The 24,879-nt window shown below is 43.2% G+C and overlaps 4 protein-coding genes across 5 annotated transcripts in view; 3 read left to right on the forward strand and 1 right to left on the reverse strand.

Annotated features, from left to right (window-relative positions):
• The window catches only part of RYa-R (RYamide receptor), a 64,374-nt gene that overhangs the window by 23,074 nt on the left and 16,421 nt on the right, over positions 1-24,879 (reverse strand). For both annotated transcript variants that reach the window (XM_020956010.2, XM_086840045.1), the window contains exons 2-4: positions 14,244-15,030; positions 12,387-12,503; positions 10,998-11,196 (exon numbers count right to left, since the gene is read on the reverse strand). In XM_020956010.2, the coding sequence (XP_020811669.2) occupies positions 10,998-11,196; positions 12,387-12,503; positions 14,244-14,896 (969 nt within the window). In that variant the 5' untranslated portion in view covers positions 14,897-15,030. The remainder of the gene's footprint in view (positions 1-10,997; positions 11,197-12,386; positions 12,504-14,243; positions 15,031-24,879) is intronic.
• LOC110186750 (phospholipase A1 VesT1.02) lies at positions 19,352-20,528 on the forward strand. The gene is made up of 2 exons (XM_020956013.2): positions 19,352-19,445; positions 19,509-20,528. Exons 1-2 carry the CDS (start codon positions 19,406-19,408, stop codon positions 20,492-20,494), a joined length of 1,026 nt encoding a protein of 341 aa, XP_020811672.2. The 5' UTR covers positions 19,352-19,405; the 3' UTR covers positions 20,495-20,528.
• On the forward strand, positions 21,542-22,685 carry LOC110186749 (phospholipase A1 VesT1.02-like). The gene is made up of 2 exons (XM_020956012.2): positions 21,542-21,601; positions 21,663-22,685. The coding sequence occupies exons 1-2, from the start codon at positions 21,562-21,564 to the stop codon at positions 22,646-22,648; spliced, it is 1,026 nt and encodes a 341-aa protein (XP_020811671.2). The 5' UTR covers positions 21,542-21,561; the 3' UTR covers positions 22,649-22,685.
• Positions 23,431-24,664, forward strand: LOC110186753 (phospholipase A1 VesT1.02). The gene is made up of 2 exons (XM_020956015.2): positions 23,431-23,557; positions 23,617-24,664. Exons 1-2 carry the CDS (start codon positions 23,518-23,520, stop codon positions 24,597-24,599), a joined length of 1,023 nt encoding a protein of 340 aa, XP_020811674.2. The 5' UTR covers positions 23,431-23,517; the 3' UTR covers positions 24,600-24,664.

Here is a 24,879-nt window from a genome sequence, read left to right on the forward strand (position 1 = left end):
ATAAATGTTAAGTTGCCTGTGTTAAATTTAATGCAAGCAACTAAGTTGGGATTATCTGGGCTCACTTTTAAGCTAAGCAAGTTTGAGCTCTTGAGGAAGTTTCTCATAAATAATGCATTTTATTTTCATGTTTATATATTTCTCGTTTTGGTTGCGTAATTTTCTATATTTTTAGGTGAAGAATTTTCCAAGGCCTTCGATGGACTTGATTACAAAATGAAAATGCTTGCCACTTGGCTGTAACTTTTATTTCATGTAATCCAACAGGTTTTTCTTACTAGTTTTCTGTTTTTTATTCTTTTGGCATTTTCATAGCCTTGGTTTAGTTTAATACATTTTGTTTAACAGGCTTCGAAATAGTGGGCGAGTTTATAAATGACCAATAATGGAAGCTAACTTTGGAAAGTCGAAGTTTTTAATACCCTTGCAGTTTGCAATTATTATAAGCTTCAGACTGAATTAGTAATAATACCCTGCAAGAGTATTAGATAAAGAACTAGCATAGCAATCCCAAAAATATTACGTATACGCACATACAATTTGTTTATATCTAAGCTAAAGAAGTATTAGCTTTCATTCGGAGTCCTTCACTGCGCTAACTGTATATAAATATAAAGAGTTTTGACAATCAACCAAAATATAAATAAGGAAATGGCGGACAAGCTTGAATACCCCCACAAGCGTGAAAGCCGTTAAGCTGGCAGCCACAAGCTTGCAGGACTAATTTCCATGCAGCTACTGGTCCATGGAATTCCATGGATTCGAAATGGGTGAATTTGTGGCCTTTGGCATTAGCATAATGTTTGCATTTCAGTCACAGCAGCGAACGCGAACGCGTATCTCACGGATGCTGCATATGCATGCACCCGAGCGTTCCGCGCGTGGTAGCCAAGTTACGCAACTCCGCAGCCATCCCTCCATCCCCGTGGAATATGATGGCCTGCCTGGCTGTCGCTTAACTTTTACGCATTTATGCTAAATGGGTCCATTGTCGGACCAGTTAGGTCACGCCCACTAATTGGCTGCCGCACGAGTGCCGCCTCAGTTGCATATGTTTTATCTCTCGGATGCATTCAACAACTTCAATTGCAAATAGAGATGAGACCACTAGGTTTGAGAAGATACATTGTAGCTATGCATATACTATCCATATATTAAACATTGGTAGATATTTTTGTGTTTTCTGTATTTTTTATCCAAATGTGACAATCAAACCGATATGTTATATCGATCAAAGCAATCCCATCTCTGACTGCAAATGCCTCTTCTTGACGATGCGTGCCCCCAGGTGAATCTAGTCGGTGGATGCACCTAGTCGGCTTTAATCAACGGGCACTCTCATTACACCAATTGCTCACGTTTTAATTAAGCTGACTGGTGTCGACGGCGGCTGGCCAAGAGCGAGTATCTGTATTTCACGGATACACATGGTCGTCGCGTCGTCGTGTGCTGTGCCTTCGTTGTTCGTGGTCGCCTGACAGCTGTCTGAGGTAACCGTATCTTGTATCTGTATCTTTGCTTTATATGTATATGCAGAACCGCTGTTGGTTTTCCGAGATAGAGAGAGAGAGGGAAATAGGGAGAAAGTGCAAGCTTCTTTCGCACATTTTCACGTTTCAGCGGTGGTTGGGTGACCAAAAAACATTTTCCCAGCCAATTTATTCGCTTTTTTCTTTGCTCTCCTTTTTGATAGTTTTTCTGTTAACATCTTCCATTACCAAGAAATGCAATTAAGTTTCTGAAGCTTGAGCTGTGGTTTTCATTTGCAAAGCTGCATCCGAAGTGGATTAGAAATACTTTGGCGGAAATTGAAAAAAAATACCCACCATTTACAGGAAGGTAATGGTCTTATTTAATTTCTAAACAAATATATTTATCTCCAGAATTGAAATGGAATAAAAAGGTATCTAAATAGAGCCACATTCGAACTTCCAATAACCGAAATTCCGAAGCGGTATTGACTTCATCATTTAACCCGCATGTGGCAGAGCGGGAGAAGCCCTCAGCACGCGACATTTCCGTACCGGGCAGACAATGGGACAATTGTACAATTGCGGCAACAGTCGCACAGACGACACCTTAATAGCCCCATAAAACGGGCGACAATGCCCCACCGAATGCCCGAATACCCATAAAAGCATCAGACGCACACGCGCCGCTCGGAAAAGCTGAAGCTGGGAAAGCGGGATCAAGACAATCACCCGTAGAGCGGGGAGCGGGGAGCGGGGAGCAGAGCGGAGATGCTGTGTCATGAAACTGGTCCGAGCCATGATAGGGCCATATTATTTCCGCCATGAGAACCACTAGCCAAATGGAGCCAAGCGCCACTTCTCCGCCTCTGCACCGCCATCGAAGAAGAGCAACAAGCTCCGGGAGGTTGCTGTGGCTCTGCGAGTCTGGGGAGCCATGCTCATGGTTTTATTTGCAGTCGGGATAGAAATTGTATTTACAGTTGGCGCTGTTTATTCGAAAATGGCGTGACAACAGCCCAACTCGAGCGAATCACAAAAAAAGAGACACAACCACAAGTTGTGGACACTGGGAGGAATTTGGGGTAAAACATGATTACTTTAAAAGTTGTAAAAAGAGTAAGTCGGGATATTAATAAACTATGACCGAGGCTAAGACAGGAGCCCCTTTAAAGAAATCTTTGTTAAAGTTAAGGGTTTTAAGATCAGTAATTGAAAGAGAAGGTGAGACTAGCAGAGACTTAGACTGAGTCTTTAGGAAATACCAAGACTGTATTAACATTTGAAAATGCTACTGAAACTCAGAAGTAACTTTAATACACCAAAGTTTTATATGTGTTATATTAGCCTATAAATCCGGACACTCTATTTAAAATTAAACAACTATTTTTCCCCAAGTGCAGCTGCACTGCCGCTGGGCTCTAACTCGATTCACTTTTCCGAGTCCCCGTTGCCAGAGATGCGCCAGAGAGATGGTGACTTCTTTGGCGGAGTACGATGTGGCAGGCAGACCCACTTTAGGCCACAAATCATTTTGAGGGATGGGAATAGAGCTTGTAATGGAGCAGGGAAATGGAAGGGATCTGGCTAGGGATGCAGATATAAAGTTGTCCACCAGTTCGGCTGTGAGTGTGTGTGGAAACTCACACTCTGACGCCCCCGAGGGACACCGATAGGGATTGTGTGTGTATTACGACACTTGGCAAGTTGAAGATTTATGCCGCAATTACCGCAAGTGTAAACTAATTACGGGTTTAAAGTGCCAACCCCAGAAGAGATAATGGAGACCGACAACGAGCCGGCAACGGAGGCAGTGTGGTGTTAATGCTAACCCGCCGTGGCCACCACTTCACCGATGGCTACTGGTCATTAAGAGTCGGCCCATTATGCGACGGCTTATCAATTTGAATTATATTTCGATGGCGAAAGAGGGAAATGACGAGGAGGGATGAGGAAAATGGGGAAACTTCAATTTAAATTGTTTGTGATCCCGTGTTCGTGACTGTCATACCTCAAGAGCGACCATCTACCACCTGTTGTTGGTGCCTTTGATTGCTACACAGAAAGGAAAACCCATAAATCAGAGTAGTCACATTAAAGTACTTTTCGTGGGGAAATTTAATGCTACGTTTTGGAAAATAAAAACTAGAGGAAGTAAGTCTGGATTTCTAAAGTTGATACCTTTAAGTTGTCTTATTATTTTTTGTCTTTAAATTCCTTTTATTTACTTTCTTAGCTTACCTAGCTTGTTCTAAGCGTAATATCAACTAAATCAATCTTATCTTTTTTATAGTGAAAAACTCCTCCGGGTTTTCCCCTGTGTAACCATCACCCATCATTCCACAGAAATTAAACGGGGAAAAAGGGTGTGGGCCTCACAGATAAATAAAAGCCCAGCAGCCATTGTCCATTCGCCAGGCTGTTGGCTGTTCGTTGTTCACATTTTAATTAAAACCCACCCAACCCGGTTGGAGGCCTGGAACACGGATGCAGTTACACCTTTCTGGCCCGAACCCGAAAACGGGGTTAATGTGGCGTGAATTGCCCTTTTGGGGCAGGCAGATCCATCGTGATGATCTTTGTAATGACAGGGCATTAAGTGATGAAGTCTTGAGCAAGCAAATTGTATTGTTCCCACCTAAAGTGCTCTTGTTTCATTTCCACCTTTTTGATTCAGGTGATGAAGGTGGTGGAAAACGCTTTCGTTCATTGGTTTTCATTTGCTTTCATTGCTCTTCGTTATGATGAATGTATTATGTAATTAGATAGTTAGAATCAGAGTCGAAGCAAGACTGCAATTTGTAAGCCATCGTCCTTGGTCAACTACTAATTTGAATTCCCATTTTGCATTAGGTCAGCTGGCTGGCTGGCTTGTTAGCCAGCTGGACAGCCCATTCATTTGCAGCCACGAGCCATACATGGCGTATACGCAATGTTGCCAAGCAACAGATGCCATTTGATGCGGTCATATGTGGTTCTATTACATATTGAGAGTTACTGAGCTTGGATTAATTCAATAACCTTAAGAGGCAAGTAACCCTGCCCAGATGTACATGGTAGCAGGGAGGGGAGATATATACCCCAGATTATATTAAGAAATAATTGTATTATAATAGACTTTTGCTTTGATATTTAATTGGCTGTATTTTAGTAAATTGATTTCTAGACCTATTGATATTTACCAGTTTCTTCCTATAAAAATATACTAGTTTATAGTAGCAACTTAAAGTATAGTATATTTAAATGTTTTCTTTTTATTCAGAACTCTGTAATTAGAGTGCACTGTGACCCCCTGCTGTCTTCTGGGGAGGCATCTTCATTAGAGGCACTCGCATTCATGGTGATCGGTTTTTAGTGCGTCACTGACACACATTTCTGGCAGACGACATTCATACTGGGTGCTCGTACTCGGACTCATACTCGGTGACTGCCCCGTCCAATACCTTTCACTTTTGTAGAATAAACTTGTTCGGACGCCAGCGAGACAAGCGAGCAAACAAACAAGCGAACAAATGAAACAAACGCAGCCGACAAACAAGCACAAACAGACAGGTGAGAGGAGGATGAGGTGGAGGAGCATCAGGTAAAAAAAGGAAAGAAACGGGGGGCGGACAGATGTTATCTCATGCAACAACAGGCAACAAAAGCATCAGAGACAGCCAGCAGTTGCGATGCAGCCACAGCTGTCGGCCAAGATGAAGCCAACTTGAGCCAACTCTCCTGGCCAACAAATCTGATGGTGCAAGTCATGACAAAGATGGCCAGAAAACTACTGGAATTAAGTCACAATTTTGGGAACTAGGAACCAGAGAGATATGGCTAGAATAACTCCCATAGAGTTGTAACTATATTCCTCTTTAATAATCTTTAAACTCAACTATACGATACTTAAATATATCCCCCAATATAATTACCCAAACCGAACTGTAAGCTATTTACATACCAGCTCGGCCTGGCCTTCCCCATGAGAGTGTTGAGCATTAATTGCCTGATTTATGGACTACAAACTCCTGGATGTTGCGCCACAATAAACACAACATTTAGTTTTATTGATTTAATCTGAAATTACCGAACGAACCAACGAACGAATGGCCCAAATTGGCAGGCTGATAAATGTTATGCCCGAGGACGAGCACAGAGCTCTCGGGAGAAGAGCACACGACCATAAAGTCCACTCTTAATGTTAATGTCTTGCTACGTGTTTGTTCCATAATTAATGGACTACCGACTGTCGATTCATTATGCAATGCCCTTAATGATCCATCCATCCGCAAAGACTCGGAACTATTAGTTTGACTCCTGCATTAATGATGGCGAAATAAGAGTGTCAATATTGGGACAAAGTTTGCCGTCTATTAGTTCAAGTGATGGGATCTACGGTCAATAAATAGTAAATACTAAAGGTAAGTATATTTGTAGTGGAAGTAAATATGAACTCATGGGGAGAACCATCCGATATCCATTCAAACATGCTTAAATTATATTCTGAAAGCTATGCAATTTGACTTTGTCGAAAAGTCTAAAATCCTTTTGTGCAAGCATTCGGTGTATACATTTGGACCAAAAATAAATTGGGTGGAAATTAATCAATGACACGGAAGGGTTTAAAGAGACTTACAAAGGGAAACAACAAAGCGGAATTTCAGAGGGGGAAGTACCAAGGCAAAGAAAGATGCAAACTGCAAGATAAACGAATGGTAAGAAGAGGGAGACTAATTGCAGCCTGTTGCCGCTGCTGCAGCTGCTGCCTTCTGTGGGTTTTATCTTTTAATTTGCCACAAAACGCACAAAGTGCACTCCGCACTCCCCTCTCTGCGTGGGTGTGTGTGTGGAGTGTGCCAGTGTGTGTGCTGCCACTGGCCAAGCCTGGGAATCCTCTCACTTTTTTCACATGCACTCCCCATTGTATCCATGGCCTGAGCTGTGCTAAAGCGATGATGAAGATCCCAATCCCAATCCCAATCCCAGCTCCAGCTGGCTGGCCAAATGCCTGCCTGGCTGGCTGGTTGCCTTTCTGCCGGCTGGATATGACACAGATTACGTAACATGAAATTAACATTTTAACACAATTCCGTTGAAAGAGAAGAGACGATGACGCCGCTGCAACATCAGTCCTCGGCTGCAGCATCATTCGAATAATTAAATCAAAGAGTGTGTCGAAGAGGGGAATACCCTTCAGTACAATTTTAAAGAGTTTTCTCGAGTAAACTTGCTAAATAATAAAGTCATAATATTTGTTACCTCCTCAAATTCAAACTTTCCGCTAAGCAAATCTTTAAAGTTTATGCTTAATTTAATTTTTTATTTATCCAAATATTAATTCGAACTCAAATACCTCGGTCTCCTTCAGAGCATCTCCAAGGGTAATAAAATGCAACAAACAAAAAGAGAAATAGTGGAAATGGGGACCCGTTGCAGATTGGACTGCTGCCGCGCCCCCTGTTTTTGGCATGGAAGACCCGCACCCGGACCTGCCCATGGCACATCAGTCTCTTGGCTGCGTCTCCAGCGCCATGACCAGGCATTGGGAGGACGACTCCAACAGCTAAGACGAGAGCCGACGATCATGATGATGATGATGATGATGATGACGATGGCCAATCCAATACATGACGACTTTCGGGCCGTGAGTTACGCCTCTTGCAGTCAATTATGCAATTAACGATTTGCCAGCAAACAAGAAGCAATCGCGCCAAATGAGCCGCGTTTCCTACACATTACACATTAGTGACAAAACGCAGTCTGGCTCTGATGCAAATGCCGATGGCGATGGCGATGGTGATGTCGATGTCGATGCAGATTCGGTGGCGTTGGCCAGCTGCCACCGCCGATCGATAATAGTTGGTTGTGCAAAAATAAATAAAAAAAGAAACGAGGAGAAGTCATACCCGATACTCGACTCAATCCAAAGGCGCAATCGCTATGAAGTGTCATCGACCCAAGTCAGCAATAATATTATTCGGCTGATTGTTTCGCCCCGCTCGAAGGTGTCTGTGTTTCCCAGCAATTAGATGATGGCCTGTGATTTGCAACTCGTGCAAACGATTTTAGGAAACACTTGACAAATATTGACAAAAGCAACAGCAGAGCAAAAGCACAAGCAAAAGCAAAAGCAAAAGCAAAAGCAAAAGCGAATGCGAATTTATTTTTATTTCATTTGTGCCATAATAAAACGGATTTGACGTAAGACAAATGGAATAAAAGAAGAAGTTGTGATTTAGAAGCTTTCTTTCTGTTGGCAATACCAAGCTCACATAAAGGTTTTAGTTTTGTTTAAAAAAATCAAACTAAGTGGATAAATTACAAGAAAGAAAACTAGCTTCGGCAAATCAAGGTTTATATGTATAACATTGTAGTTTGCAATTGAAATATAGTTTGGTATCGAGAAACAAACATAACTAAACTTAAAATTTTCGCTCTTTTTGAATCCATTTATATTCATATTTGAAGATGACAACTTTTTCTATATATCAAAGTTTTAAATTAGTTGCTCCTTCACTTAGTTTCAAGCTTCTGACTAAAAATTATAATACCCTATGATTATCATAAACCTTTTATAAAATAAGATGAAGAATAAACTTGCTTCTCAATGATATAATTTGAAGTATTTTTTTAAAGGAATATAAACTAATCGAGTTAATTATTTTCCAGCAATTATAACGTGTTTAGACTTAACAAAAGTATTAAGTGTGCCATTTACTAAAGTTCCCCTTTAAGCAAAAAAATCACGTATACGCCAGGTATTCCCCTTCCTGTTCATGAGCCCCCTAAAAATAACGATGTCATTAAAACTGCTCTTTATAACTAATTGCAATTATTTTCTTCAACTATTACGCTTACAAATTAAACTCAAGATTTCTCTTAAAGAAGTCCCTTGGAAAAATACATCACGTATACGCCAGGTTGCCCCCTTTCCTCACCGTTGGCAAACACAACCATAATTAATTTAAAGATTACCCAATAAATGTGTAATTTTCAATCGACTTTTGACAAGGAGGCGACAATTACGATTGCAATTTTCAAGGAAACCACCGCACCGAGGTCCCATGGGGACAGAGAGCGCGGGCAATTTGCTAATCATTTCAGCTGCCAAATGTAATGTTTGAACGACGTAAGACTCAAGGAGGAAATTGTCAACGCTGGACGTCGGATGGCAGAAGGGAGAGCAGTCGCAGGCATGAGAAAATGAGAAAAATCCAAGTCAGCGAAATTGTTGCCGGGGTTAAGTAACCAAATAACCATTTGCAGCTACTTTTTGGGCAACGAGCAGCAAGCCCGGCAGGATGGTCAGGGATCGGATGGAGCAGAGCCACTGCATCTCAGAAAAGTGAATGGCAGATGAAGTGGCCGCATCGCCTTGGGCTCGAATTGGGTAACATTGCACAGCGGTGGGCGAAAAACTGTCAGCAATTGTGTTTTTCTTGCTTTCAGTTTGAAGTCCCATCCCGTCCCGTCCCGGTTCCTGTCCCTGTCCCTGTCCCAGGTTGTCTTACGTACGGATTGTCCAGTCATGCGGCTTCCACTGATGGCCACCCTCAAATATGGCGATTATAATTACTGGGCCTGGCTGGTGGTGAAGCCATCAGAGTCTGCGGCTTAAGCCAAAGTAGGGCTTAAAGTGGCATAACTTGTTGTCTTCATACGTGAAGTTTTGGCTTAAATCAAAGGGGAATCTCCTGGCCATTGAAACAGCTGTCTCTGGGAAAGGTCGTTGCCAGCACAAGGCAAATTCACACTCTGGTCCAGGCCCAGACCAACTGGCTTTCAGGTTTTTCCCTATTTTTGTTTTTTTATATTATTTTCTCAGCTGCACAATTGGCCATCGACTTTGGGGGCTCGTTTGACAACCAAAGTGGTTACGTGGTCCTCCACCCCCAACCCCAATGGCAATTGATTTCCTGGAAGATCACACAAGATGCTGTATTGGATGGCAATTCCAGTCGCAGTTGGAGGCCTGCAGGCGGGTTCGGGTAAGTACCAAGTACCAAGACACATGCACCCCATAAATCTTTTCTCATTTACTTCACCCGAAACCTGAGGCGCGCAAGTTTATTGTAAATATTGTAAATATTGTAAATAGTGGCCGTGCCTGTTGCTTGCTGCCTGGCGATTATGTGAGCATTACATGCTATTTGGCATGCTGCCACGGCCCAAAATCAACCAAAAACTCGAAAATCTAAGAAATGTGAAACAAAAGTCGATGCTATAAATGCTCTTACACATGAAGTCATTAAAATCACTGCCACCAAGTTCACTTTTGAAGCAAGGAAAGGATTTTCTGTGTCAGTTTAAGGAATATATATTTCCATAAGTAAAAGTATAAACCCCTTTTCGAAACCTCTATACCCATTCAGAAAGTCAGGGAAACACCACTGTGAGGAGCAGGAAGCCGCCAGCCTTGCCACGCTTGCTCCCCATTGACCCCGGGTTTTCTTCGCCGTAAAAAAATGCAAAATCAATTTGAAGATTGAAGCTGCTTCGACAGCTGTCGTCGTCGTCTTGGTTGCCGTTTCCACACACACAGATCTCCGCCTGCTTGATGGCTCAGTTTGGTCCCAGCTCCGCTTTTGACTTTAACTCGAGTCTTGAGTCTGAGTTCACTTGGAGCAGCAACTCCTCCAACAAGTGGCGAGGCTTGTCATTGACTGCCGATCGAGGCAGTTGTGGCAGTGGCAAGGTGCTGTTGCGATTGGGGTTAAACTCCAGAGTCAACAGAAACACCAGAAAAAGAAGGGTTAAGTGCATTTGGTGGTTGGAATTATGCAAGCAAATTATAAACATTGTATAAGTAAGTATAGTTGATCAAACTAATTGCTGTCTTCTCTTTTATTTTAAATGATAATAATATAAATAACATATTTTGGGGCCCTACTAAATGATCAAGTTAATAAGGGTAGTTATTATATTTGCAATGTTGAGACAATAGCAAATATAAGGTTTTTTTTTGTAATTTTTACATAAGATGTATCCCAAGATGATGTTATTTGTTAAATAAACATTTCTTGACATAAGCACCCACAAATATTTCCCAATAATTACTCTTAACTGACTGAATTCTTTCAGTTCGAGGCGTAAGTTAATTTCTCTTCCACTTCATTTAAATTCTAAGAAGTAACCTTCAATTCCCCCATTCATTCGTGCTACAGCATTCAATTAACAATGTTTCTATCTTTTTTTCAGCACTTTCGATTATTCAGCAAAGCGTTTCACAAATGTCTGGACAGGAATAAAACGGAGCAAAGACTGTCAATGCCTTAAAGTAGAGAATTCCTAAGGAAGATCTTTATTTATAAGTTGATTCCCTTGACTTTTACTTTTCGTTTTCTTACAGTTCTTGGCAAAGATAGCAGAATAAATGCCCCCATGAACCGACCACCACCATATGTTAAATATCCAATTTATATATTGTGCCTCTTAACCGAAAACCCTTCCCTAATGGACCTGGTCCATTTGGCGACCAAATTAGTTTTTGCGGTCTAATAGAGGTGGGGGCATCCAAAGGGGAAGGGTTACTGGGAGTGGACTCACCTTGCGCTTGGAGCGTGCCATCCGCTGGTCGCGCGAGGTCTCCGCCTCGCCCGGAGGCCGCTTGCCCCAGACTCGGATGGCGATGCGGGTGTACGTGTAGATGAGCACCAGCAGCGGGACGACGAACTGCAGAGTGAACAGGGACAGCGTGTAGTAGTACTCCTGGTTCCGCTCTGGCCACATTTCGCGGCAGATGTATCTGATGGATGCGCCCGTCACGCACAAAGGATTTCGCATGAAAAGAGCAACACAAGAGGGGGCAGTGCATTAGTTTCGAGTGGACAGTTATGTGGGCGGCCAAAATAAACTGTCACAACGGACTAAAAGGCTATCCCCATTCCGGAAAGTGTCCTGGCCCTTACGGATGAGTGTGCAATTACATTTTTATGCTAAGCGTCTCTCTGCTCCGGACTCTGGACATTGTCCTGCTGTTGCAATTAGAGATGACTTTCAGCATAGTTGAACTCAGTTGGGAAAAGCAAATGTAGCCTGCAGATGAGAGTCGTATTTGCATTCGCATTATCCTGGCAAAAGTTAAAAATACTCGCCCGCTTTTCTCCCCCGACTTGATGAGGGAAAGCAAAAGCGGAAAAATGTGTGTAATATATCTTATTTGTGCTCCACTAGAGTCAAGTCTGATCCCTGTTTTCTTTTCAAGCTGAAATTCCTTGGAATTGTGGCAGTTAGGCCTAATGCCCGCCACATCCGTCTTGGCACGGAGTCACTTCCATTAAGTCGTGAAGAGCCACAAATATTCTTGGATTCGTCCACATAAGGCACTCGAAACAAAAAAGGAAACTATAACTTCTATATTTTGCAGAGAAAATCCATCATAACTAAGTCAAAAATGAATTAAATTCAATTCGGAAAGCGTTCGTAGGTCAATTTTCTAAAGGTTAATAGATCTGCATACTTGATCTAAAAATTAAAAAAATTTAATTTTTTGCCGATTTTTCAATATTTTATTTATTAAAATAAATGGAAATTATTTTGAAAATTTTTGTTTTTGCCGGAGATAGCCAGAAAGATTCGCCTGCTGATGCTGCTCACGAATATATATGATTTATAGGGTCGGAAATGACTCCTTTACTTAGTTTTATGCTTTTGACTGAAATGCTAGGGTATAAAAGTATTTATTTAAGAAAGGATTCATATTTAGCATTTACATTTAGGGTATGAGGAATACAAATGTTGCATTAAAAATAAGTGACTAATATGAAGCGTTTTTCCATGTTTTATCCTTAAAAATTGGTATTCATTTCAACTGGTATTAAGAAATGTTATGCTGAAAGGATATTTAACACTTATGTTGTGTATATTTTATGGTGTATCAATTTCTTTTATATTTTTCCCAGTGTATGTTATTATTAGCACTAAAGCGTTACTCACTTGTCGCACTTCTGGTGCCACGGTGACGGCGGCTGGACGAGGCGGGAGACGAGCGGAATGGGAAAGGCGGTGGCCAGGGCTATGAACCAAATGCCGCTTATGATGAACTTGGCATATCTGTAAGGATAAATACATCATACATTAGTTAGGATATGTCACTTCCAACTGCAATTCCTTTCCTTTCCCTAAAATCTGCAACAGTTTATCAAAATATTAGCCTTCCTGAAACATAAGATTACTTTACTTTATTTTATTTATTCCAATTTCAAACAAAACATATAACGCTTCATATTTGGCATTACTCCAAAAGGTCAAAGTTGAGGCCTCGTAAGTGCACATTTGATTCCCTGATAAATATTTAAAAAGTCTGTTATTTAAAGTCATCAGTCAGTGAATCCAGTTGCCTGCAAAAAGTGCGCTCATAAATTCTAAAGCAGTTCTGCCAAACAAATTCCTGTCCCTCAACGTGGCGTATGAGTAATGCTCTGGGCTTTGGCTGAAAACCGCTTTTCCGGCCGCCTGTGAGCATGATAAGCGGCATTAAGCACTTGGCACTTAGCAGCATTAAGCGGTAGGGTTTCGGCTGAGGACCGCTTACCGCCTTGCGGTAGCTACGCACAGTCATGTTGAATAATTATCAGCGGTATTTGCTTTAATGTCGCCACAAATATTTGCAAACAACACGAAGGATGGCTGTCGGCTCCCACCATGAACATATGCAAACATTGACGTCAGTGGGTTAGTAAGCCAATGGCAGGCAGAGAGAGAAATTTGAAGCCCTTTGTTATATGATTATTAAGTCTTGAACTATTCGAAATGTATTTAAATAAATACTAGTAATTTAAAAATAATAAGAAGTACAATACATTCCGGCTTTAAAGAAGCCTTCAAAGCCATTTAAAAATATGTATTATTTATACTTTTCAAATATTTTTGCTCTGTGCAAACATATTACTTCTCGCGCACTTTCTGCTCCTACCAGCCCCTTTCCCCGTAATCTCCATTAGGAGCAGCTCGAGCGAAAAATACTCATGCCAGCCGGTGCTCCAAACTCGGCGGGAGATGAGATGGATGTCAGTGGAGTGACACACACCGGGATGAGGGAGCCGTCTCTCATTACCAAACCAATTGACGTTTGCCATGCAGCCGGACGATGGCTGCTTTGGATTTTGAGCAAATGCCGCCGCGTCAGAGTCTCGGATTACTATTTAAACCAATTAACACGAGCCGGGAGCCACTCATGGCCTACTCCCAGGAGACGGCTTGGGGTCAAGTGGAAAGTGTCAGCGAGAAGGGTAGTGAAAGTAGCCCCAGCGGTCACTTAACGGTGTCAAGGCACGCCACTCGGAGTCCCGCCACTTGCCACTTGAACTAAAACAGTTGGAAAAGCTATTTAAGGGAGGGGACAACGCCTCTGAAAAGGGCGGGAAAGATAGTGGAAGACCTACTTTTATATAAATAATAAAACTGAGGCTTTCTCTTACTTCAATAGAAAAATAAATGAAATCTATTTAAACATAATTTAAATTGCATTCTTGATATGAGTATACATATACATATGATGAGTATAATTTCATAGAACCAAGCTACCAAGGTATTTATTCATTTAAATTACCATTAATTCTGCTTTAATTTCAATTCGAATTATTTAGCCTTTTGCAGGATATTTTCCACAGAAACATACCTCCACAAATATTTATATTATTTGCAAGTAAAATGTAATAATCATGAATTTATTAAATGCCTTTTTATGGTTACTAGGTTGAATTGTTCATGCGTTTAAAGGGAAACCTTTGGGTCATAGTTGCTGCTATAAAAGGAAGTATATATTCTAATCCTATTCTAACTCCAACTTACCTCTTTGTGATCCTTGGCTTCAGGGGCCACATGATGGCTATATAGCGATCGATACTGATGGCCACCAGGGTATAGGCGGTGACGAGCACAGAGACCGCCTGCGAGTAGTTCACAAAGTGGCAAAGCACTATGCCAAAGGGCCAGTAATTCAGGATATAGATCGAGATGAAGGACGAGGGGACGCAGAACAGGGACATCAGGATGTCGCCCAGGGCCAGGTTGGCTATGAAGTAATTGGTGACGGTCCGCATGCGCGGCGTAGCCTGGACAATGTAGCAGACGGTGCCGTTGCCCAGCAGGGCGAACATGAAGATGGGAATGTACAGCAGGTAGACGGCGCTCTTGAAGTAGACGCTGGACCACAGGTCACCGGACTCCGAGTCATCCGTGACGTCGCAGCTGAAGTTCATCAGGATGGTGACGTTAAAGGACTCGTCCAGCTCGGGGAAAAGGAGCGGAATGGTCGTGGTGGAGCCGCCGTCGACCTCCGCCAGCCGTTTGGTGGCATTGTACAGCAGGGAGGCGGAGTCCAGATAGTCATCCTCCTCATTCCGCAGCAACGGCTGCTGCGGCTCAATGTAGTAAAGCCGCTCGTCGCCCTCCGGCAGCAATCGGCGGCTCCGCTCAAAGCCCAAATCTTTGTCAAGCTCCATTCAAGTGGGTATCGTTGACGTTCGCAATGGGGCCACCACCGCTAACTCTCAAGCCAACTCAAACCAAGTCCTTTAAACTTTGACGGTCGCCCTCAGCATTCTGGCCCCAAATCCAGACTCTTCAAAGTTGGCATCTGCAAGCACACGCACAAAGAGAAATAATAAGTAAGGAAACTCGGCTTCGAGTGGGGATAATAATTTATTTTAAGAGCTGAAAGTTGGAATTATTTAATTTAATGAAATTTAGAGGCAAAAGATAGGAATGCACTTCAAGGGGAAAAGTCATTGTCATAGCTATTATATGATTTTAAGCTATCTTTGATCAGGACCTTTAATACATTTCTCAGGCTTGAAAATATAGTACATTTAAACCAATTAGTTTCCCTCAGTGTAGCTGTAATTTGTGGCTATAATTAGACCACTTAGTAAAACCCATACTGTACTCCATGGCGGCTACTTAATATTTTCCATTACATTTTCATACCAAAATGCTTGGCATACTTTTCGGGGGGTTTCGGTATAATAAATATAAATATACTCATACATCCTATATAAGCTAAAAATAATACTTTAATTAAATGGTTAAGCATAAACTTTTAAGAAAATTGTAAAGTAAAAAACTAGGTAAAGTGTAAAATGTTGTTTTTCTCTTACTTAAAGTAAAATGGTTACTAAACTTGAGCAATATGTAAAACAAACTCCTCTTAATTCAGACCATCGACAGCATTTCCGTTTCCTGGGTTGGCATTTAAAAGTCGGAAACTCCAGTCGAAGCCGAAAAAAAGTCGTTTTAACATATGTGAGAAACCGAAAAGTAATTTAAACTTGGGCCTTCCGATGCTGCGAGTCATTTAATTCCATATCATTTGATTTCCCGGACTCACTTCGTTTTAATATCCCGTCGAATGAACTCTGACAAACACTGACAGATGAGCGGCACCCAACCAGAAGGACACGTCCGCCCCCTCAAGGACAGGATAAGGTTATCAAGTGGGTAAATTGCTTATCTCCACGCAGTAATGAGGATGAGCGTGTGACTGAGTCCTTCTTTAATTTTGTTGTATGTGTTTTTGTTTTTTATCAATTATCCTGGCACATTCCTTCCCCATTCACATTTCAGCGGATTTGAAATGTTTGACATTACTTATTGGCATTTCGTACCCATTTCCGTTTATGTCTTGGGTCACAGAAAGTTTAAGAATTTATTCATTAATGTTCTTCAAATAAATTTATGTTCTGAGATTTCTGTAATTCCCAATATGCAGGCTATCGTGCCGAAAATGCCGATAAGCAGTATGAAATTATATTCCCTTTGGGATTTAATAATAACATTCTGTAAGTGTTATCCACACTAAATTTATTTACTTACTCAATTTAGTTGTTAAGTTATAAATATTAGGAAAAATAATGAATATTAGAGAAGAAAACTGAAGAGTTGAATAATTTACTCGTACATTCTACCCTCTGAGGAACACATAATTTAAATCCCTAAAGTAAACACACCTTTCCGAATTCCCCAAGAATTTCATGCCTACGGAATGAGGCCATATTATTGAACCTTCCGAGTGGCAATCGAAACTTCTTTCTGCTACAACCAGCCGACACTCTTGATTAATGAACAACTCATCAATTTTATATTAAGAAGACATGGAAAAAATGTGTGCGCCGAATGCCAAAATCACGCAAATAATTACATCGTCGTACATTGGAAAAAACCCAAAGAAAAGGCACCTATAGAACATAAAAATGCGGAGGCAACAAATCCAAATTAAAATGAAAGAGAACGCCACAGGCTACTCTGGGCATGGAGGAACATGAAAATAATGCTGGTAATAAAATAAAATGCAAAATATTGACAAGAAATCACGTACAAGCTGTGGATATGTGCGGCATTGAGAAAAACCTAATAACGTCTTAGATTTTCCAAGGAAAAACGGTAGCGGCGGCAGCAAATCACATTTTTGGGCTTAGTTGGCGCCATAATTTTGTTTAGCGTGCTTTTAAGCTAAGCCCGCGAGAGGCCTTTTCTTTTCAACCCCCCAAAAAATAAAAAGAAAGAACAGGTAGCGAAAAATGGTATTTCATAAATTCAATTTTCCCTCAAGCAAAGCGAAAAAGTGCTGTAAAAAGGCTAGCGAGAAATGTATTTAAAAGAAAGCCCAAGATTAGGACACAATTCATGTGACTCAAGCCGGAAAATTTGTCTGGAAAGCTGGAAAACCCTTCGTCCGGAACATAGAATTTAACTCAAATAAGGTTAAAGCAGCACAGGTTTGCTTGGTATCCAGCTGGTTTTTGAATGCCTTGAAAGGCTGCTTCCTCCTCCTGAGCAGCATTGCAACTAAATATTTGCTCAGCCAAAAACCAACGAAACATCTTTGACTTAAAGCCAAAAACCAAGAGAACTCTTCCGGCCATGTTTGCCTTTTTGCCAGAATGACATTTATGACTGCCTCAATCGTTTGATGAACTCTTCACTGGCACAAAAAACGGGTTAAACTTATTAAGTAAAAATACTTGATTCTTAGAGATACCAAGTAAAAACAAAGCTTCAAACTATTATAGGATTATTATATTAAATACAATAATTATAAATGTTAGAATGAACGTAGTCAAAGTTTTTATTTATAATTTGAAGTGAATTTTAATCATAAAATAAAATCTTCCAAGTACTTGTTAAGCTGTTTGTTATTCGTTTAGAATTCCAACGAGTTAACTGATTATTTAAAGTGAAAAAACCATTTCAAACTATCATTCTGACGAATATTTTGATAAGAATTATGAATAATTGTCGCAGTGCAACCTCAGACACAAATATCTTTCGTCAGAAGAAGCATTTCTGTCACTTTTTGCGGCATGTTTGTAATTATAATTAATGAGCAGCCGGCAAGAGTCAACAGCCCCTACGACCGAGTACAATATATAACATATATTATATATGTACAATACAAATTGTAGTTGCTGGAAATTCCATCCAACCAACCCGCCTCCTGTTGGTATTTAAATAGGAAACCATTTGGCTCCCTAGGGAGGCTTCTGTGTGCGTTGTCCTCGTGGCCCAATTAGCCCTCGAGTATGCCAAGTATTTCGGGCTGAGTATGTGCAGCTGGACGGGACTCGAGTTGTGCCCCTGCCTACTGCTAATCATATGATAGGATATTTTTGGGAGCACTTTGGAGCACCCCAGACAGATAAGGGCCTTCCTTGACCTTCACCCTGAACCAAAAACCACAAACAGTAAAGAAAGAACAATTTTATTTGGCTCTTGTCCTTATTTATGGGCTGACAAGTTTATTGTTTCTTGCAGGACTCCTGTGTGAAATTGAATTTTATTGCGGCCCAACGGCAGTGAGGTTCCTACCTCATCTTATATATAAATATATAAATAAATGTGGTGTGTGGTTTTGGCCAGTGATTTGTGGCTTGAAGCGGGTCAACAAATGCGATTTAAGCCCTTGAATTGCCTTGTGGCTTTTAAGGTCACTCGGGTGACATAATTCTTAGAAATTATACACAGCGATGTGGGGATAGCAATTCCATTGCAAGATATCCCGCTGTTTTCATTTAATTTGCCTAATCAGCAGGAGGACACGTGCCTCATCGCGAAATGCGACACTTTTTCAAAATGCGATTAATTCGAAAATGTTCATTGATTGTGCCATCGAGTTTTCGGTGGCCATTGCTCCTGCCCCGGCTCCTGCTCCTGCTCCTGCTCCTGCTTTGTTGTGGTCCTGTGTATACAAAGGCTATGCCCCACGTAAATATAATAAACTGAAAAGTCGTGGGAGGCCTGCGGTCCTCGGTCGTGTTCATATTTGCGTTATTAATTGAATTAATCCTCGATGATGGGCGATGGTTGATTAACTGTGGCATGCGGGGTCGCTTAATAAGATAAATGCCGCAAAGTAGGCAACCTTTTTGATGGCCACTTGAATGCCTCATAAAAAGCTCAATTATTTGTACCCGATATCCGTTTAAAATTGATTTTAATAAATTACGAGTGAATATTATATTTATATTACATTTCACAGGTAAGAAAGGATAATATATTTGATTGTTTTTAAGCATTATCCAAATCAAAATGTAATAGCTAAGTTATGTTTAAAATATTTTAAAGTCTCTAGACCTGATACACCCCTATTTCCCTCTCTTAAGGAACGCATAAATTAAATGCGTATCTGTCTGAACTTATACTATAACATAGATTTCCTACTATATAATATAGATTTCACCTGTCCAGCTGTGCCATTGAAAGCCAATCAGTAGATAAATGCCCATCAGATTCGGAGTTCCAGAAAAAAAAGCACTTGCACTGGGCAAACTTATCAGATTAATTTTAATACACCTACACCTATACCTAAATCAGCACCTATACTTATGAAGCATACCTCCAAGTCAGACAAAATAGAGCTATCCGATCTAAACGGCCACCGATAAGTCGACCACACTGGGAGCTATATAAGAACGCGCAACGATCGACTTAGCCATCAGTTGTGGACTCTACACAATATGAAAACTTTCCTGATTCTGGCAATCTTCGCGCTGGCCGGTAAGTCCTCTAAACAATCCCTCAGAACCCTCCAATTACTAACAATACTCCTTATGCCCCCAGCATCGGCCTTTGCTCTGGAGGAATCCGAGCGCGTCAATGGCGAGAACGGCTGGTACGTTCCCCAGTTGGACGGCTCATTCGAGTGGGTGGACATGGACGTCGCCGAGGAGTGGATGGATGAGGCCGAGAAGATGGAGGGTCGCGGTCTGACCACCGTGCCGGTGAGCTTCTATTTGTACACCTCGTCCAACCCCACCAAGGGCAAGAAGATCACCACCACCACCAAGTCGATCAGTGGCTCCAACTTCAATGCCGCCCATCCCACCCGTTTCGTGATCCACGGCTGGACCCAGAGCTATGTCAACAGCATGAACAAGGACATTCGCAATGCCTTCCTCTCCCACGGCGACTACAACATCATCATCGTGGACTGGGCCCGTGCCCGTTCCGTGGACTACGCCACCTCTGTCATGGCCGTCGCCTCCACCGGCAAGAAGGTCGCCAAGATGATCAACTTCTTGAAGGACAACCACGGCCTGGATCTGGGTAATCTGTACGTCATTGGTCACAGCCTGGGTGCCCACGTTGCTGGATACGCTGGCAAGAACACCGACGGACAGGTGCACACCATTGTGGGATTGGACCCTGCCCTTCCCCTCTTCAGCTACAACAAGCCCAACAAGCGCCTCAACTCCGAGGATGCCTACTACGTGGAGTCCATCCAGACCAACGGCGGAACCCTGGGATTCCTGAAGCCCATCGGCAAGGGAGCCTTCTACCCCAACGGCGGCAAGACCCAGCCCGGATGCCCCCTGGACGTGACCGGCGCCTGCTCCCACGGACGCTCCACTACCTACTACGCCGAGGCCGTGGCTCAGGACAACTTCGGAACCATGAAGTGCGGCGACTACGAGGAGGCTGTGGCCAAGTCCTGTGGCTCCAGCTACAGCAGCGTCCGCATGGGCGCTGATACCAACGCCTACATGGTCGCCGGTGACTTCTACGTCCCCGTGAACTCCAAGGCGCCCTTCGGCATGATTAACTAAATGATCGCGATTAAATAAATATAACGATTAACGATACCAAATTGAGTTAATGTCTGATGAATTCATTAAAGGGTCGGTGGAAATAAATAGTCAGCAGGGAAACTTGTTGTAAACCTAATCGATTTCTTAACCTTTTCAAATTTATCTGAGTACGAAGAAGGAATAGAGAACTGTTAAATATCGACGTATGCTGTATTTCACAAAATGAAAACCAATCAAAAATTAAACAAGTCTTTTTTTTACTTTACTATTGGAAATCAAACATTCTTTTTCTGAGTCGAAAATGAAATGGCATTAAGCTACCTGGCGTTCTTCATTAACTTCTAGAGCCTTTGAAGCTACCAAAAGGCTCCACATCTTTAACTTGAAATACTAATTTATAAACCCCAAAATTATACCTTATTTTAAGTGCAACTTACAGCAATAACTTCCGTTAAAGATTAAGGAAATTCTCGATCAAAATAACATAAACAAGGTGAGCTCTCTTTACTGGCTTCCTGTTTACCCCACGTATATATTAAACAAAAAGCCGTAGACTTCATTCCACCATCTGACCAAGATAACGAACGGAAGCCCAGAGTACAAGAATGCAGTCAAGTGTTGAATTAAATGCTCATTTAATGATACCAACAATTAATTCCACTCAGTCCGACTTACAGAGGATTAAGAGGGTTTTTCGAGTGTGCCACCTCCCAATGTAATCAATAGGTGACAGAGGCAACAACAGGTGATTCCCGTGTAGTGCTTCCTTACAGCGGATTCCATTGCACTCCATTGGAATCTATAGGATTTGATGGGACTTAATCATGACTTCCAATTGCAACAACACTCGAGAGTTCAAACGCAAATGGCGCAATTGAAAAGGCAATCAGCAGATAAATGCCCATCGGATTCAAGTTCCTAAAAAAGAATTATCTGATTAATTATATGTGCCTCCTAGGCGGCAAGGTATTGTCTCGCGATCTTATCGCATGCCGATAAGTATGCCACCCAGGGACCCGATCGGACCTATAAAAGAGCCCCTCCACGCACTGGCCAGCCATTAGTTGGGGACACTCTACTGCAACATGAAGACTTTCCTGATTCTGGCACTCTGTGCTCTGGCCGGTGAGTCCTCTACCTAATGCCTCAATGCCTTCCAACAACTAACAATTGCAATCCCTTCCAGCTTCGGCCTATCCTCTGGCTGAATCCGAGCGCGTCAATGGCGAGAACGGCTGGTACGTGCCCCAGGAGGACGGCTCCTTCGAGTGGGTGGACATGGATGTCGCCGAGAAGTGGATGGAAGAAGCTGAGATGCTCGAAAACCGTGGCCTCACCACCGTGCCCGTCAAGTTCTATCTGTACACCTCTTCCAATCCCACCAAGGGCAAGAAGATCACCACCACCACCAAGTCCGTGGATGCTTCCAACTTCAATGCCGCCCATCCCACCCGTTTCGTGATCCACGGCTGGACCCAGAGCTACACCGCCAGCATGAACAAGGACATCCGTAGTGCATGGCTCTCCAAGGGCGACTACAACGTGATCGTCGTCGACTGGGCCCGTGCCCGTTCCGTGGACTACGCCACCTCTGTCATGGCCGTCGGCTCCACCGGCAAGAAGGTCGCCAAGATGATCAACTTCCTGAAGGACAACTACGGCATGGATCTGGGTAATCTATACGTCATTGGTCACAGCCTGGGTGCCCACGTTGCTGGATACGCTGGCAAGAACACCGACGGACAGGTGCACACCATTGTGGGATTGGACCCTGCCCTTCCCCTCTTCAGCTACAACAAGCCCAACAAGCGTCTGAACTCCGAGGATGCCTATTACGTGGAGTCCATTCAGACCAATGGAGGAAACCTCGGTTTCCTGAAGCCCATCGGTAAGGGAGCCTTCTACCCCAACGGAGGCAAGACCCAGCCCGGATGCACCCTGGACGTGACCGGCGCCTGCTCCCACGGACGCTCCACTACCTACTACGCCGAGGCAGTGGCTGAGGACAACTTCGGAACCATGAAGTGCGGCGACTACGAGGAGGCCGTGGCCAATGAGTGCGGTTCCAGCTACAGCAGCGTCCGCATGGGCGCTGATACCAACGCCTACATGGTCGCCGGAGACTTCTATGTCCCCGTGAACTCCAAGGCGCCCTTCGGCATGATCAACTAACTTATTGAAATGCAATAAACAAAAAGATAAAATATAATTATTCCGTTCTTTACCTTGGGGGATAGCGATATAGCATTCTAAAGTGCTAAGTCAGCATCCAATTAAATGTAAATAGAACTGTTGATAAATTAGGCATCATACATCAAATGAAGCTCAGACAATAGACAAAATGTTTTCCTTCTTGCTTCGTTTCTATTAAATACCCTTGGACTTGTGGCTTGTGACTTCTATATGCCCCTCGAACCACAAAGCCTTGACTAACTAAAACGTAAAATAATTTTTGTTTTTGTCATCCGGCTGAAAATAAGGTCAGGAATCGCCTTGTGTCGTTTCTTCAATGAACTTCCTTATCGGATCAAGCCAAGCCATAATAAACCTTCGCATTGCCCAGCCAAGAGAGCTATAAATTAAGGCGAATCAGCCAGCCACTCGGGCAGACTTCGTCATTAGCAGTTTATTGACATTTATGGCTACACTTGGCCCCTCTCTTGGATTTCTTTGGCAGTTCTTTATCAAGTTGTTAACTCTTTTATGCTTAAGATATTAATTGTTCCATAAACCAAGGAACACTGAAAAGAATCTGTAGTTAGAGGGACTTCTTATTACCCTACAAGTTCAGGATCATGACCCTGAACCTTATCAACCCAATAGATGAAAGTGCCAGTGTGCTATCAGAGTACCCAAAGTACCCAAAGTACCCGGGAGTTCCTAGAGTGTTCTAATCACAGTATCGGTCCTATCTCATCACCTGCCCACTGCCCACTGCCCACTGCTCAAGTGTTTACTGATATTAAAAGGTGATTACTTCGGACCTATAAAAGGCACCCCCAGCCGACTCGGCACACCACACAATTGTGCGAGACCCCGAGATGAAGGTGTTTATTGTCCTAGCAGCTCTACTGGCAGCAGGTGAGTGGTGGCCCCAAGGAGAACACTCTGATCCTAATTCGCAAGGACCTATCTTCCAGTGAGCGCCCTGCCCATTGAGGAGGAGCGCGTGAATGGCGTGAATGGATGGTTCATCCCTAAGGTGGACGGCAGCTTCGAGTGGATGGAGATGCAGGACGCCGAGGAGCTGATGGCCAATGGCGCCCAGATGGAGGGCCGCATCAGCACCAACGCAGTCAACTTCTACCTGTACACCAAGTCGAACCCCACCAGCGGCAAGGAGATCAAGGCCAAGTCCGGCTCCGTCGAGGCCTCCCACTTCAACAAGGACCACGGCACCCGCTTCGTGATCCACGGCTGGACCCAGAAGTACACCGACGACATGAACACCAGGATCACCAAGGCCTGGCTCTCCAAGGGCGACTACAACGTGATCGTCGTCGACTGGGCCCGTGCCCGTTCCGTGGACTACGCCTCCTCCGTCCTGGCCGTTCCCGGAGCCGGCGGCAAAGTCGGTGAGATGATCAAGTACCTGCACGACCATCACGGCCTGTCCTACGACAGCCTGGAGGTCATTGGTCACAGCCTGGGCGCCCATGTGGCCGGATATGCCGGCAAGACCGTTGGTGGGCAGCAGGTGCACACCATTGTGGGCTTGGACCCCGCCCTGCCCCTCTTCAGCTACGACAAGCCCAACAAGCGTCTGTCCACCGATGACGCCCACTACGTCGAGTCCATCCAGACCAACGGCGGCAAGCTTGGCTTCCTGAAGCCCATCGGCAAGGGAGCCTTCTACCCCAACGGCGGCAAGAAACAGCCTGGCTGTGGAGTCGATGCCACCGGCTCCTGCTCCCACGGACGCTCCGTTCTCTACTACGCCGAGGCCATCAGCGAGGACAACTTCGGAACCATCAAGTGCGAGGACTACGAACGGGCGGTGGCCAAGGAGTGCGGCTCCCACTACAGCAGCGTTCGCATGGGAGCTATCACCAATGCCTACATGGTCGATGGGGACTTCTACGTGCCCGTGAACAGCCAGGCTCCCTTCGGCAAGATCGAATAGGGGAAAGCACTGCTTGCTACTATTCTTTTCTTAAATAAAAAATACAAATGAATTCTCTAAAAAAAGAATGCACTTTCTTAAGGCTTCAGAAGTGGGAATAATGGGATTTCTGTAAAGCATGGTGCCCATTTAAAGTAGAGGCATACTTTCCTCACAAACTTGATCTCATTTAAAGATTTCATCTTCAAAGTTATAGATTAGTTATTGTAGAGTGCGGATGACTCTTATATATCTTATCTCGCCAGCTACCTCCCACTCAGCCCAAAACAACCTCCCATCA

Source organism: Drosophila serrata, unplaced genomic scaffold (assembly GCF_035046125.1).
Source record: "Drosophila serrata isolate PLE 108 unplaced genomic scaffold, ASM3504612v1 contig_382, whole genome shotgun sequence".
Lineage (NCBI taxonomy): Eukaryota > Metazoa > Arthropoda > Insecta > Diptera > Drosophilidae > Drosophila > Drosophila serrata.